This window comes from Indicator indicator, chromosome 1 (genome assembly GCF_027791375.1).
Source record: "Indicator indicator isolate 239-I01 chromosome 1, UM_Iind_1.1, whole genome shotgun sequence".
In the NCBI taxonomy this organism is placed as follows: Eukaryota; Metazoa; Chordata; class Aves; order Piciformes; family Indicatoridae; genus Indicator; species Indicator indicator.
In genome coordinates this window covers 2,204,864-2,221,648 of record NC_072010.1, presented here as the reverse complement: position 1 = coordinate 2,221,648, position 16,785 = coordinate 2,204,864, and the positions used below count along the sequence as shown (strand labels likewise).

Genomic DNA, 16,785 nt, shown 5'->3' with positions numbered 1-16,785 from the left:
GGTTTTTTAGCTCTGCACAGTAACAAACCAGGTGAGGAACAAGATCAGTTGCCTGTTCTCTCAGTATTCCTACCAATTCCCATCAAGTAGCTGGAAATCCCAAGAGCCATCTTTGTTTGAGAAATATCATCATCATGTTCTGGTGGTTCCTGCTCTGTAACATCATGAGATTTCCATGTGAAAATAGAGATTTAAATTGTGTAAACTAAGAAAAGTTCAAAGCTCAGCTCTGCTACTTGAGTAGACTTGCAAAATTATCTGATGAATGAATCTCCCACTTCTACCTAACAACACAGAGCACATTCATCATTTTTGTTCACTAGTACTCAAGAGACAAAACCCAGTTGAAGCTGGAAACTTGAATTTGTTCCTCAGGTTATCCAAAACAGAATTTAACACTGCACAACGCTTAGGTACAGGATGTTGCAGTGTTACACACCACATCAGTTGAAACATAGGACCCCTGTGAAGGGCCAGTTTATTTCTGCCCTTTACACCCCAAAGATAAATGCTTGGAGGTGTAAGTTAATACAGGACCATGGCTCTCGCTAGAGCACAAACAGGCTAAGATTCTAGTAATTTTCTTCTACTTAATCCCTTCAGGATTATTAAATTATTATCCATGAGAGAAAAAAAAAAAAAAAACAAAAAAAAGGCAAGCTTGTAAGTTTTTCTTTTCCCTTGAGAACATTCCCAACTTGTTTGAAGCATCTTTTATATCTTGCAAAACATACTTGCTTTTCAAACACCCCTGACATTCAGGCATGCTGTATCTGTTAAGGAGCTCATGCACAGTTTGCTTGAAGAGAGCCTTTAGCAGAATGAATGCAGCAGCCACCAACACAGCCTTGTCACTCAGCTACTGAGTTGAGATTTCAAACTCTTACTTACCCCAGCATTCAGCAGTGTTGTGACAACATTTTTGCCTGGAAGCCCTTGAATTGTGGTTCCTTTTCCAGTAGTCTTTTGCACAACAATCACGTTGGGTTTGGATGTCATTGGAATTGTAGTGATTTTGGTTGTAGTTCCTGTTTTTTTTTTTTTGTTTTTTTTTTTTTTGGTGGGGAAAAGAAACAATGTGCAGTTTATCACACACACATTTCTTACTGCTGTAGGAGTTGGTGAGCTATACAGGTCTCATCATATTTAAATGTGACAGCACAACAGAAAAACAGAAGGGTAGCATATGGAATGGGAATTTATTTTACCCCACTCAACACAGAAAGATTTAGATGCCCAATCCTACAGTTAAAAGAGGAATGCCCAGGACAAAGTAATTTATTCTCTATTAGGACAGCCAGCCCCTCCTCACAAATTACTCAGGCTAACACATCTAACTTTCCAAAGGCTATAATTAGGGGGAGATAAAGACACCACTCATACTCAACTCGAGGTCCTATTTCCACAGACAAACACTCTGCTACAGATAGCCTCTGTAGAAGAATTTACATACCAAGAATGGGTCTCCAGTCAAGAGAAACACACCAGCTCTTTCTGGCACTGAACTGGTGTAATACAAGTGATGAGTAGTGGATTGAAAGAAGGAAAAAAGAAAAAGATGCTATTGTTTTACCATCAGTTCTTAAAAGCTGAGTTTTTAAGTGTGGGGGTGTTTTGTTTTGTTTGTTTTCTATATCTGAAGTGCTGTGTTGGCTATTTCTGTTCCTCTCCCAGTATTTAATGAGCTCCACTCCCTGAATTAGGTTTTTATTTACCTGCAGTGACAGGTAATTCTGCTGAGCCCTCCACAGCCTACCTGCACTGATACATGTCATCAGAATGCCACTCCAATATCTACTCAGACAGCTTTTTATTAACACCTTCCACTATCTCCTTCAAGAAAGCACCACTCAATCACTGAAGAGCTGCAAACCCAAGGATTCCCCTCACTACCTTCCACTCATTAATCACAGCCTGTAGATACTTCACTACATCTTTCAGATTCATAGTTCTACTCTTCTGAGAAAGGGAAGACATGCTGAGAAAAGATCAGGATTTGCTTAATTCTAGTGACTTCAGAGGCATCTAAAGACTGCTCCCTCAGCAAGAAATTCTCAAAAGCAACCTCCTAAACAAACCAACCCCCAAAATCTCCCCATGAAACAGCAAGAAAAAAAAAAAAAACAACAGGCACCCATTCCAAATTTATGTTGTTTCAGGACAATCATTATTATGCTTATCAGTATCTGCCAAGGGTTTCCCTGCACAAGCTGGTGCTCAGGGGAATAATCTTTGAATTTCTGTGTAAACTCACTAAAAGATCTAGAAATCTTAACAACTCATTATACCCCAAAAAGTTACTTGCTCACAAAGAAACTCCTTTATCAGCCCTAAATCATAGAATCATAGAATCAGTCAGGGTTGGAAGGGACCACAAGGCTCATCTAGTTCCAACCCCCCTGCCGTGGGCAGGGACACCTCACACTACATCAGGCTGGCCAGAGCCTCATCCAGCCTGGCCTTAAACACCTCCAGGGATGGAGTAGAAACCAGGATCTGAAAAACTGAGGCATCTTTACCAGAGGTGGGTTTACTAGATAGCCAGTGCAGCACATTCCAGTGACAGGAGATGTAGATGCCATGCCAGCTCCTTGTTAAGCACCAACAGGACCTCTGAGTAACTTAAAGATATTATTAGGATGAAGAGACCTAAATGTTTCACCTAGCTAGCAAATGCAGCAAATCTCTGCTCCAGCTCTGTGAAAGTTCAAAACAGATACAAAGAAATTGTGAGTGGTGTGAGTGTGCTTGGGCCTGGTCCTAAGGAGACCCTATGTTTAGAGGCTGTACTGGAAGAGAGCATCAAGGCTGGTCACCAGACTAAAGAGAAGCACAGCAGGGTCTGCACGAGGCTGGGAGATAAAATTGAAGTTAGAACATGGGGTAAGGGGAAGACATGCTGACACTAATTGAATAACAAGATGAGGTGGAGACTGCACAGCTGACCCTAGAATGCACAGTTCATTTTTATTCTGTTTTTTTTTTTGGACTGCAGTGGAATAGCAAAGGGCAGCATCTAGTTTATAAAATGCTTGAGACTTTGGGCTACTTCACTTTGCTGATCTTTCTTCCCTCTAACAGAGGACAACATAGTAGATCTCCTCTCCTCACACTGCTGTTTTTGTCCCAGTCTTCCCTCCTATTAGATGCTTTCTTATTAAACACAAGAACTCCTACAATCCTTAAAAGCTCTTTACTTCCACAATGTCTTCTCATTCCTGTTTTCTTCCTCCTCACCTACCTTCCCTCTGAATTAACCTCTCTCCAATAAAATTCCTAATAATTACTTGAGCATCTAACCCACAGAAAAACCCCGTTCAAGATACTTTCGAAACAAGCCTTATTAATCAAAGTACTCATGTGCCTACCAGAAACAATATTACTGCTGATAATCTTCCCTCCTAGTGTTGCCAGTGATTTTGGTACTACGGTGATGATGCTACCACTTGTAGTTTTCACGTAAGTAGCAGCCCCTGGAGTTCCAGCCATCCGAGCCCCTATGGAGGGGCTAACTGTTGGCCTTGTGTAGGTTGCTTGAGTTCCTGTTTTAAAAAGAAGAAGAAAGTTCACTGTTAGAACATCATCCCCAACTAGTATTTGTGGAAAAACAAAAAGGAGTTAGCCATTTGATTCACTGCAATTTATCACATTCTTTACAATTCTCCTAGTGCTTTTTAAACCCAAAGAGCAGTATTTGAGATCAGCCCTGAAGAAAAGGACTTGGGGGTGCTGGGGGATGAGAGGCCCAATATGAGCCACCAGCGTGCACTTGCAGCCCAGAAAGCCAACCACATCCTGGGCTGCATGAAGACAAGCATAGCCAGCAGGTCAAGGCAGGTGATTCTACCCTTTTACTCCATGCTGGTGAGACCCCACCTGGAGTACTGCATCCAGTTCTGGAGCCCCTAGTACAAGAAGGATCTAGACGTGCTGGAAGGTGTCCAGAGAAGGGCCACCAGGATGAGCAGAGGGCTGGAGCACCTCTCCTATGAGGACAGACTGAGAGAGTTGGGGTTGTTCAGTCTGGAGAGAAGGCTCTAAGGAGACCTTATTGTTGCCTTCCACTATCTCAAGGGGGCCTACAAGATCTTAAGCTGGAGAGGGACGTTTTAGGCTGTCAGGTTATGACAGGACTAGGGGGAATGGAACAAAACTAGAAGTGGGTAGATTCAGATTGGATGTTAGGAAGAAGTTCTTCCCCATGAGGGTGGTGAGACTCTGGAACAGCTTGCTCAGGGAGGTGGTGGAAGCCTCATCCCTGGAGGTTTTTGCAGCCAGGCTGGATGTGGCTCTGAGCAACCTATATAGTGTGAGGTATCCCTGCCCATGGCAGGGAATTTGGAACTAGATGATCCTTGAGGTTCCTTCCAACCCTAACAATTCTATGATTCTAATATTGAAGTATATCGTCAAATAGTTTTGAGTTGCAAGGGGCCTTAGAGATCATCTAATTTTAATCCACTTGCCATAGGAAAGAGACAAGTTCCACCAGACCAGGTTGCTCACATCTCCATCCAGCCTGGCTTTGAGCACTCCACAACTTCTCTAAGCAATCTGTTCCAGTGCCTCATCACCCTCAAGGTTAATTTAACTTGGTAAAATTAACTTCAAATTAAGAATCTTCTGAAGTCTTTTACCAAATGTTCCATGACTACAATATTTTACTTCACACTCTCCTGCTCTAAGATTTTAATTGTCAATTGCTATTTAGAATCTGCCTGTATTTTGCCACTTCCTCCCCTAGATGACCAAAAGTTGGACATATGATGACACTACCAAAACTGATCCCTTCCTCTCTTAGAAGAGGACTTAAAGATGAGCAGCAGGGTCTGGATGAGGCTGGGAGTTTAAACTTAAGTTAGAACACAAGGAACAAGGGAAGACAGGCTGACACTGATGAAAGAACAAGATGAGGTGCAGACCTACACTCCCAGTTTCTCTGTATGACAACCTGTTTATAAAGAACATGTTATAAAGACACCTATTCCAGTGTCTCACCATTCTTATTGTAAAGAATTTCTTTAGTCTAGATATTAGGAAGAAATTCTTTACAGTAAGGGTGGTGAGACACTGCAACAGGTTGCCCAGGGATGCCCTCCCTGGAGGTTTTCAAGGCCAGGCTGGATGAGGCCATGAGCAACCTGGTTTAGTGGAATGTGTCTGTGCCAATGCCAGGGGGATTGGAACTAAATGATCTTCAAGATCCCATGGAACACAACCCATTCTACAAATCTATGAACATCACCAACGACTGGTCAAAACACCACTATAAAGAAAAATCCGATTAACAATGAAAATGCTGCTTTATGGATTTAGCATTTGGCAGCACAAAAGAAACCTCTTGACACGGTCTAAAAGTTGGGGGTTTCAGACCTGCTTCTCAGTATGGAAGCAGAAACCCTGTTTAAAATAATAATATCAGTCAACAGCTACACAAACACTGCAATTCCATTCTGCTTGCACTGCTGCAGATAGTGCACTACACTTGACTGCTAAGGCTCACAAAGCAAACCAGTTTGTTGCAACAAGAAAGCCACATTTTCAAATCCAAGACAGTGCCATAATGGCTTAACCACTCAAATGAACTGCAAAATTGTCTCTTTTTTTAAATATATATATATATACACTTAAGACTGTTTTTGTGAAGTACTTCAAAAGTTAAGAAAATAATATGAACCATTAGAATCATAGAATTGTCAGGGTTGAAAGGGACCTCAAGGATCATTCAGTTCCAACCCCCCTGCCATGGGCAGGGACGCCTCACACTGCATCAGGTTGCTCACAGCCACATCCAGCCTGGCCATAAAAACTTCCAGGGATGAGGCTTCCACCACCTTCCTGGACAACCTGTTCCAGTGTCTCACCACTCTCATGGTGAAGAACTTCTTCCTAACATCCAACCTGAATCTACGCACTTCTAATTTTGTTCCGTTCCCCCTAGTCCTGTCACGACCTGACATCCCAAAAAGTCCCTCCCCAGCTTTCTTGGAGCCCCCTTCAGATAGTGGAAAGCCACAATAAGGTCTCCTCAGAGCCTTCTCTTCTCCAGATGGAACAGCCCCAACTCTCTCAGTCTGTTTCCATAGGAGGAATGCTCCAGCCCTCTATCATCCTCATGGCCCTTCTTTAGTTGATGCTAAAATTCCCAACCCAAGCTAAACACTCAGTGAAGAGTTTTCTGAAGCTGCCTTTCAAGTTCCCCTCATAAAAGTTTGCACTCTGAACAATCTGCATTATCTCAAGTAAGGAAACAAATACAATCAGATCCCCAGAAAGAAAAAACTTGGGAGTTTAAAATTTCATTTACTGGCCTTATTGTAAGGCTTATATTGACTATGAGCAAGTCATCTGTTGTTTAAAGTCAAGACACTTTAGTGAAACAGGAATGATCTGCTTGAGGTACCTAAAGAAGTTAAATTAAGGTAAATTGTCTAATATAAAGGTGCTACAAAAGTGCAAAGTATCAGCCTAAGGTGCAAGAAAACATCCTTTAAAATAAACCCAGTGGGGAAGGAAAGATCATTATTGTTGTCTGTCAATTCCAAAAGATCCTAACAGGAATAAATGCATTCAGTGTAAAACTCCTCATCTAGCATAAACACCACCAGGCTTGTGAACCTGCTGTTGTGCTGACTGTTCTCAAAAGAGAGTAAAGCCTTTCTTTTCACCCTAAGAAAACCGTGTTGGATCACCTGTATGTCTGGGTTTACCCTCCCTTCCCTTCTCAGAATCAAAACTTACCAGTGGGAGTAGTGACCAGTTTAGTTGTCATGATAGTCCCATTACTGCTAACCACCATAATAGGTGAATTGCTACTGCTGGGCAAGGTCGCTGTAACTGGTTTGGGAAGGATTTTACTGGGCTGCACCTGTTGAGTGATTATTTTAACACCTAGGAAAGGAGAAAGGTCACTGTTAAAAGACAGGCACGAACAGTTACTTTCTGAAATGCTTTCTCAGACCAAGCCCAAGTGGGCAAGTAGCCTCACGAGGCTTTTATTCTGAGTCCATGTATTCTTGATCCTGAAAAGAATTTTTTTATTTGAGTGGGTAGGGCTTGTTTGTTTCATTTTTGGTTTGCAAATAACAAGACAAGTCATTATCTTTGCTTTTCACGTGCCTGTTTCAGTTCCTAGCTACTCCCACTGAGGCATGGGCTTCCATTCCAGCACTGCTTTGTTGTAGCAATTTTTAACCTTCTCTGGTCCCTGATTCAAAAAATAAAATGTTTTCAAGGAACCAGTAGGTTACAACCAGTACTGAATTTGTTCAGACAGAATGAACCACCTAAAATTTGATAGTTCATTATCAATTTAATCTGTAAATTCTAAGGTGTCTTAATTAACCTAGTTGAATTTCACCCCTCTGAATAAATTTTACCAAGCTTTCTGCACTGAGTATTGGTGGGGGTGAGGAAGAACTGGGACACTGGCTAGAGAAAGTTGCTTTAAGTAAACTACTCTCTCCCTTCTCTTCATTTTTTGGTTATCAAAGCCCCAAAAGGACTGGGCTGAAACAACTCTGGGTAGAATCAGTAAGAACAAAGGATGAGGACACCTTAGTACAGCAAGGGTTCTGCTCCCTCTCCCTTGTGCAGCAGAATGGGAACTCAGATTCACTTCTTAGCTGCAAAGCAGGAGATTCATGTCATCTGTTCAGAGTGCATCCTGGACACTTCATCTTATGTTCTGTTCCATGATGAGGGAAACATATTGCATGATGTTGGACAAAGCCATGAAACAAGCAGATTGAATGAATCTAAATGGAGGCACCTCCATTAATACACAAATATTTCGAGGTGAGCAAATTTGTCCATTCATGACATGAAACATCCTCCAGAGATATTTCTTCTTTATGCTGACTATAACAGCAGTATGGAGCAAGTGAGCTCCAAACTTATACAATCAAGTTAGGGAAGAAAAATTGAAGCCTTTGCATGATCCAGACACAAAACTGGATAAAAAGTACCAGTGAAAATTGATTCATATCATCTAGAAAGAATAGCTATGAGATGGTACCTCCAAAGAATCTTTCACTGATAAGCACACTGAGCCTGAAACCCTATGGCAGCAGATATGCTCTTATTGATCAGATATGTTCAGTGCCTGGAGGATCATAGAATGGTTGAAAAAGGGGAGGTAGCTGAGAATCATAAAATCATAGAATGGTCTGGGTTGGAAGGGACCTCCAAAGCTCATCTAGTCCAACCCCTCTGCAGTCAGCTGGGGCATCCTCAACTAGATCAGGTTGCCCAGAGCCCTGTTGAGCCTCACCTTGAATATCTCCATAGATGGGGCCTCAACCACCTCCCTGGGTGACTTGTTCCAGTGTTCCATACCCTCATGGTGCAGAACCTGCTACTAACATCCAAGCTAAATCTGCTCTTCTCTACTGTAAAGCCATTGCTCCTCATCCTATCACTGCAGGCCTTTGTAAACAGTCTCTCTCCATCCTTCTTGTAGGACCCTTTAAGGTACTGGAAGGCTGCATTAGGATGGAGGCCTCTTATGTGTCTACATTAGTAGATACATCTTTCTTAGGCAATGCTCCTATAATCCAAAAGGGAATTTATCAAGGTAGGGCTATTTATATTTTTTCATCCTTTGGTCTGTTTTAATTCTCTGGTCTAAATAAAAATAATTCTACTGGCATGATTACTATAAATTATCAACATAAAAATACTTTGCACTTTTATAGCACTTCTTCCTTTAGAATTAGGTAACTCTGCAAGCATTGCTTTTTGCTACATCTCACGAAAATAAAAACTGCAGCAGAGGAAAGCCAAGATTGACACAACTTGCCCAAAGTCAACAGAATGAATCGATGTGACAAAAAGAATTCAGCCCAAATTCAAGTCTCACACCTAATTGCATTTGTTTTGACAAGTACCTCAAAAATAGGTTTTGATATCTGAACTCAAGAAAATTATTAAAACATGGATTAACTTCTTTTTCCAGTTGATACAGTTGAACAGCTCTTGGATCTTCAGAGAACTGGTGTCTTCCAGGCTGCCAATCACACTACTTTTGAAGATACTTACATACCTTTCCATCTTTAAAGGTAAAACATTTACTCCTAACACATGCTCTGTTAATACCTGAACCAAACAAGACTGTCAGAAGCAAATTCTTCAATCAACATTAAATAAACACATCAAGAGATCCTTCACTACTTGCTTACATCCAGGCTTAATGCCAAATCCTTCACTCAAGCTCCCCAGGCATATTTTGGGACAGAATTCTGCCCTACTTTCTTGAGTTGTACTTAGACTTCACCAATATGACCCAAGATTAACTCCCAACTACCTGATTCCTGTTTGATCTGAATGGTGGGCTTGATGCCAGGTGGCAACTGAGATTGCTGTGGCTGCTGTTGAGCTACAGATGTCTGCACCAGCTGCTGCTGCTGTTGTTGCTGCTGCTGCTGTTGTTGCTGTTGTTGTTGCTGTTGTTGCTGCTGCTGCTGCTGCGGCTGTTGTTGTATTTGGTGCAGCTGCTGTTTGGGGGACTGCTGATGCTGTTTGGGAAACTGTGCTAAGATCTGAGTTGGATTCCCAACCAAACCTTTTGGGGAAGGTAGTCTGGTAGAAGCAACTTTAATTGCTGACGTAGACACACCTGGAAAAGAGCAAATGGTTTAAGGATGGAACAGTGTAACATGAAAGAAAAATATTACAATAGTCAACAAATATTTTCCAAGCCTCATCTTCAAACAAGAGAAGTATTTCTAGTTAGGACTGTAAAAAAAGTCAAGGCTGTGTGGATAACAAATATCAAACTCATCAATATCAGCCAAGAATTATTGTTGGTGAGTACAATGTTACTGCAAAAGACTGAACCAAGCAATGGTAACGTAAATCATGTATGGAACACACAGATTTGAAGGTTAGGTGATGGTGATCTAATAAGTAATAAAGTAATTAGACCAAATTTGCAGTTAGATGGAAAGACAAAGCTCACAAATCAATACTTATCTAGAATCACAGAATGTGTGGGTTGGAAGGGACCTCTAAAGGTCATCTAGTTCCAAACTCCCTGCAGTCAGCAAGGACATCTTCAACAGGTAGCTCAGAGCCTTGACCATTCTTATCTTGACTGTTTCCAGGGATGGGGCATCTACCACCTCTCTGGGCAACCTGAGCAAGTGTTTCACCAATCTCATTGTAAAACAAAATTCTCCCTTCTATTTAGTTTAAATGACCCTTCTTTTAGTTTAAAGCCATCACTCCCTGTCCTGTCGCAACAGGCCCTGCTAAAAAGATCACAGAATACATCTGGTTGGAAGAGACCTCAGAGATCATCCAGTCCAACCCTTGACCCAACACTGAAAGGTCAACACTAAACCATGTCTCTAAGTTCCATGTCCCTAAGTTCCAGGTCCACAAGCCACTTGAACACTCCCACAGATGGTGACACCAGCACTGCGACGGGCAGACCATTCCAAGGTTTGATAATTCTCTCTGTGAAGAAGTATTTCTTAACATCCAGCCTGAACCTCCCCTGGTGCAGCTTGCAACCATTTCCTCTAGCCTTGTTGCTTGTCAAGGAGAAGAGGGTGGCCCCTCTTTTGCATAAATCCTCAGCTTTTTCATACATCCCCTTTAAGTACTTGAAAGGGTGCATTAAAAGTCCCAACACAGCCTTCTCCATTTCGGTCATTCCCTCGCATGGTTGTCACAACATCTCCAACAACGTTTGCCTTCACCTAGAATTTTAAACTGCACATCCAGAAGAACCAAAAACAAAAGACAAACACAAAGTGCCATGTCTTAAGAAAGGAGTTTTTAACCAAGTCCCAGCTGTAGTGGAAAACAGGGAGAAAATTATAGAATCATAGAATGGTTTGAGTTGGAATGGACCTTAAGGATCATCTAACTCCAACCCTCCTGCCATGGGCAAAGACACTTTACACTATACCAGGTTGCTCCAATCTCATTTCTCTACATTTACAGATGGCAGTGATGATAGAAATCATAATAAACCACAATTCTGGCAATCTAAACAAGCAACCCTTTTCTCACTGCATTATCTAAGAAGATTTCTCCATTTCCTTGGTCATCTCCTTTCAATCATGAATTTCACCTTCTTTACATTTGGAACTATTGGTAAGTTTATGGCACAAAACATTTCACCAGCATCTTTTGCAATGACACCAACAGCCTTGGGAAAAAAAAACCAACCTGTTAAAGATGTATTTTATCTAATGTATTTTAGAATTAAAACCTCTTTCATGATCACATTCAACTGAAAATCCACAATTCAAACACTGTAACATTCTGCTGTAAGCCCTTGTGCTCAAGTATCTTCAAAACCTGATTAACAGAAGTGAGCAGACACTTCAGGACATGACATGAGCAGACTGTGTGCCCTTGCAGCCCAGAAGGCAAAGCACATCCTGGGCTGCACCAAAAGCAGCACTGCCAGCAAATCCAGAGAGGTGATTCTGCCACTTTGCTCTGCTCTGGGGAGACCTCACCTGGAGTACTGCATCCAGCTCTGGAGCCCTCAATATAGGAAGGATATGGACCTGATGGAGCAGGTACAGAGGAGGGCCACAAAAATGCTCAGGGGGTTGGAGCATCTCTGGTACAAGGACAGGCTGAGGGAGCTGGGGGTGTTCTGTCTGGAGAAGAGGAGGCTCCAGGGAGAACTAATAGCAGCCTTCCAATACCAGAAGGCGGCCTACAAGAAGGATGGAGAGAGACTGTTTGCAAAGGCCTGCAGTGACTGGGTGAGGGGCAGTGGCTTCAAACTAAAGAGGAGATTTGGATTGGATGCTAGGAACAGATTCTTTACAATGAGGGTGTTGGAACACTGGAACAGGTTGCCTAGGGAGGTAGTTGAGGCCCCATGACTGGAGATATTCAAGGTGAGGCTTGACAGGGCTCCTGGCAACCTGATCTACTTGAAGATGTCCCTGCTGACTGCAGAGGGGGTTGGACTGGATGACCTTTGGAGGTCCCTTCCAGCCCAGACCATTCCATGATTCTATGATATGGAAGGCAAAAATATATCTCAGGCTTCATTTGGTTGCCCAGCTTCTTGTGGAATGGAAAATAAAAATCAGGAAAAAATATCATGGGATGCTTGCAATTGTCAGGCAGAGTATTTTTCAAGTGTTGGTCACTGAAGGCCCTTTCATTTATTCCAAGTATTAGCTACTGGCTGTGGAGCTAACGAGCTGGCACACAGAATTGGAATTAAAAATTCCGGAAACCTAGGAATTTTAATCCAGGCTCACTCAGATCTTAAGCTTTAAGGATTTGAAGACTGACATGCTGATAAAATACATAGAGAAAAAGGTTTAAAGGCTTCTGTACCTTTCAGAATTGTCATCAAGACTAGTTACCACAAGAAATATTCCACAGGCTAGGCACAACAAGCATAAGTTGTGTTTATTTGATGTTAACTTTGCATGTTTCTGCAAATCAGACTTTATGAGAAGCAATTATCTTCAAATACTGCAAACATCCATTTTGCATGCATCAAGAGTTCTTAAAGCAAATCACTTGGAGGCTGCAAGTAAAATCTATTAAAAATAAAAAGCTAAGCCGTCCTGACTCAGCATGTTCTCTTTAAAAAGTGGAGTGCACTTTAACTGTTGAAGTAAAAAGGGAAAGAGTTCCACCAGACCATTTGTGGAGTATCTAGGATTACTTTCAGTACATTTCGTTCACATCTCCTGTGCTTTACACAGAGATTCATAGAATGGTTTAGATTGGAAGGGACCTTAAACATCATCTAGTTCCAACCCCCCTACCATGAGCAGGGACACCTTCTACTAGACCAGGTTGCTCAAGACCTTGTCCAACCTCATCTCGAACACCTCCAGGGAAGAGGCATCCACAATCTCCCTGGGAAACCTCTTCCAGTGTCTCACCACCCTCACAGTCAAGAATTTCTTCCTAACCTCCAGTCTAAATCTTTCTTCTTCCAGCTTCAATCCATTCTCCCTTTTCCTATCACTACAAGCCCTTGCAAAAAGTCCCTCCTCATCTTTCTTGTAGGCCCCCTTCAGGTACTGGAAGGCTGCTGTAAGGTTTCCTCAGAGCCTTTTTCCCCCAGGCTGAACGACCCCAACTCTCACAACCTGTCCCCACAGGGGAAGTGTAAACATGAAGTGTGTGGCATGGAGTACAAGTGCACTTCCCCTGGGTTATTTTCCAAACAAAACCCCAATTCATCAGTGAAAGAGCTTTTACAAATAGAATGCTATTGCCATACCTTGTGCTACTGTTGACATAACCACTGAGGGTGTTGATGACACCACAGCAGTCACAGCAATAGTATTGGCAGTACAGGAAGGAGTGGAACAGCTGCTACTGCTGCTGCTGCTGGTAGTGACCAAAGAGGACTGGGAAGCTGTTATAACCACTGGCTGCTTTTGAGTAGTTGAGGCAATGACAGATGTTGGGACAAGTTTCGTAACTGCTGCATAGTTGTGGGACTTGGAAAGGATGTTGGGTACAAAAGTGGAGCTTGGAGAGGTGGTTACTATTATCACCTGAAAGAAGAGAAAGAACAAGAAGAAATTCATTTGTTCTTTGCATTTATTTAAAAGCACAACAAAAATCTCACTGAAGGATCTGTCTGTGTGTGTTTAGCTTCAGGGACACTTGTTTATTGAGACCATTTGAAAGTGTCATGGTCGCATTTGCTGGCCACAGGAAAAAATTCAATTAGTTTGAAGAAGTGGTGATAAACATTTTCTTAAAGTCAGAAAGGTGATTTTTCTGAGGAAAACAATCACTATCTAATCAAAGTAGAATTATCTTGTGTCTGAACACAGACAGAAATTAACTCATTGGCTTTGGTAAAATGGGCCAGGAAGCCTGAAACCCATTTTAAATGGAACTGAGGAGATTTCCAGCAAGTTTTAAACACCATTCTCCCAAACCTTGCACACACAGTGAGAATCAGCAATGAGAGAATAGATTTCTTTTTTTTTTTTCCCCCTCTTTAACAATTAACAAGCTGTGGCTGAGTCAGGAATGGGAAATATTTTTTGATCCACAAGCTGTAAACAATCAATATTACATCAGTGAAAAAAAAATTGGTTTAGCTTTGAAACAAATTCTGCTTTCATTAGCCCTCTCAACTCTTTAACTGCCTGAAAACCATTTGTGCAAAGAGAATAAACATTACCCCCAGGGACAATTACAACAACCATGAATCTGACCTGACACAGAAAAACATAGAATTCATTACAACACTGAAGAGATCTTTTCTTATGTAAGTGACCTAGAAAGCTAACAGTTTCTTGAGCACTGAATATGGGCACTGTTTACATAAAGAGATTCCTTTTACTCTGCTTTACCTCCTTGCATTTACAAACACACAGTTAAAATATGAACACACAGCACAGAGACACAACAGATTTTCAGTTTACCATGCAAGAACATTGACGAATTGATATAATCATGTGATTGTCCCAAGAAAAAATATCATTTATTTAAAAATTAATTAATGATTTGAAGTAATGAAAGCAGAAACAAAAGGTAGAGAAGAAGCAGAGAAAACCTGTGTCAGCTCAAACCAAAAGACTTAAGACTACTACCCCAAGGGCTACTGAATCTTTGCTTGACAGGGAAAGAAATAACATGATAATGGCACCAGAAATAGACTTAAGTGACAGATCAAGCAGAGAGAGATTGAGAGTTTATAATTTGTTCTTTAAAAAATGAAAATAAATAAATAATAACCACATGGATGGAATAAAAGCAGCAAATTTCACCAGTGTTTAGTTTTATTGCCCTTGCTGCTTAGCTAAGCCTTGATCTGAGGAACACCCAAACCTTAGTTACAGCAGCTTGACCACAACTGACCACTGCCTAAAGGACTAGGTTTCCACATCTGCTGCTCTACCACCTTCTCAGTAACTCCAGGGAGAATGTTTTCCCTGGTGTCACTCTTTTTTGCCTTCTGCCTAAACCTGTTTTCATCAAAACACCCTTCTGAAACTGCTATGACCATGCAGATGAGCTGAACACAAGGCAGCTTGATTCCAGTACAAGGTTTGCAGGGGAAAGATCCTACAACCTACTGAAGCTGTTTCTTACATAGCCAGTTAATACTAGAAATAATTCCCAAGTGGCCAGTTCCACTCCACCTGGGACAATTATTTTAGGAATGTAGTTAAATGACAACTTTCAGTTAAAAAAAAAAGGTAGATTATTCCCACTAAACTTCCTACATAAATCTGTAGTGTAAGAAGGGAAGTTCAGCATCTCAACTATTTCAGTACAGATATGTAGGATGCATCTGGGCATGATCATAACTCCTTAAGGCTTTTGTCCTTCATTTAAAGTGAGGGATGAAACATCAGTCCAAGATTATCACTTAATAACACTCTATTTAATAATGCAAGGAGAAAAAGCTTGTAAGGAATTATGCTCCAAAAATGGCTGTTGTTCTGTGACTAAGCAGGTTTGAGCTTCTTAATTCTCTTTCTTCTTTCAGAATGAACACAACAGGACAAAGTTTAGTGATCTTCACGTATGAATTATATCCAGGAAACAGAAATACTCAATTTTTACCCCAAAAGTATTAAAGCTCACATTACAATAATTGGATTTTTGAGATACTTTTCCTCATGTATGTTGAAACGATTCATGCAAAGTCATCATGGGCACCAAAACTGCATCACATCTTTTACAGCAGAAAGGAATCAAAGAAAAATAGAATGGTCTGGGTGGGAAGGGACCTCCAAAGCTCATCCAGTCCAACCCCCTCTGCAGTCAGCAAGGGCATCCTCAACTAGATCAGGTTGCCCAGAGGCCTGTCGAGCCTCACCTTGAATATCTCCAGGGATGGGACCTCAACCACCTCCCTGGGCAACCTGCTCCAGTGTTCCCTCACTCTCACAGTAAAGAACTTGACCATAACATCCAATCTAAAACTACTCTTCTCTAGTTTGAAGCCATTGCCCCTCACCCTGTCACTACAGGCCTTTGTAAAACTATAAGCATTTTGGGGTTTTGTTGTTGATTTTGTCATAATAAAAATTAATTCCTAACATACATTTGAAATTAGTTCTGTCAGCTTTGTTTTGAGAGTCATCAAAACTCAGTACCTGAAGAAATAAAGGCATTAACTGCCAGAAGCTTCACTGGCAAGATTCCTTCTGTGTCCCAGACAGAGGACTTTATTATGAGAGGATCCAGAAACTGGAGCTGTGACATTATTAGTTATAATAAATCTTCCTCCAACCTACTAAAATGTCAAAACAATTCAGAGAGCTGGCGTGCAGAAATGAAGAATTTCATTTACATCCACCAACTACACTCATACCCAGCTGCACTTGTTTAAAATAGTTCATTTCCAATTTCATTGCAACAAGTCTGACATTTAATTTTAAACTCTCAAGAGGGCTTTCTCCCACCAAAATCCAAAATAATCCAGGTTCTGTAGTCTGGCATATCTGGTGGACAAAAAGCACAACTGGCTGATGAGAAGCTCAATGTGAGCACCAGTGTGCACTTGCAGCCCAGAAAGCAAATCATATCCTGGGCTGCATCAAGGGATGTATGGCCAGCAGGTCGAGGGAAGTGATTCTCCCCCTCTACTCCACTCTGGTGAGACCCCACCTGGAGTACTGCATCCAGTTCGGGAGCCTCTATTGCAAGAGGGATCTGGATGTGCTGGAGTATCACAGAATCACAGAATTACAGAATTAACCAGGCTGGAAAAGACATTCAAAATCATCAAGTCCAACCTATCACCCAACACCATCTAATCAAATCAACCATGGCACTAAGTGCCTCATCCAAGCTTATTTTAAACACTTC

The 16,785-nt window shown here is 41.5% G+C and overlaps 1 protein-coding gene across 1 annotated transcript in view; it reads right to left on the bottom strand.

The window, feature by feature from the left end:
* The window catches only part of EMSY (EMSY transcriptional repressor, BRCA2 interacting), a 51,511-nt gene that overhangs the window by 14,313 nt on the left and 20,413 nt on the right, over window positions 1-16,785 (bottom strand). The window contains exons 7-12 of the mRNA XM_054381680.1: window positions 13,223-13,502; window positions 9,433-9,616; window positions 9,305-9,375; window positions 6,742-6,891; window positions 3,369-3,542; window positions 892-1,028 (exon numbers count right to left, since the gene is read on the bottom strand). Coding sequence (XP_054237655.1) covers window positions 892-1,028; window positions 3,369-3,542; window positions 6,742-6,891; window positions 9,305-9,375; window positions 9,433-9,616; window positions 13,223-13,502 — 996 coding nt within the window. The remainder of the gene's footprint in view (window positions 1-891; window positions 1,029-3,368; window positions 3,543-6,741; window positions 6,892-9,304; window positions 9,376-9,432; window positions 9,617-13,222; window positions 13,503-16,785) is intronic.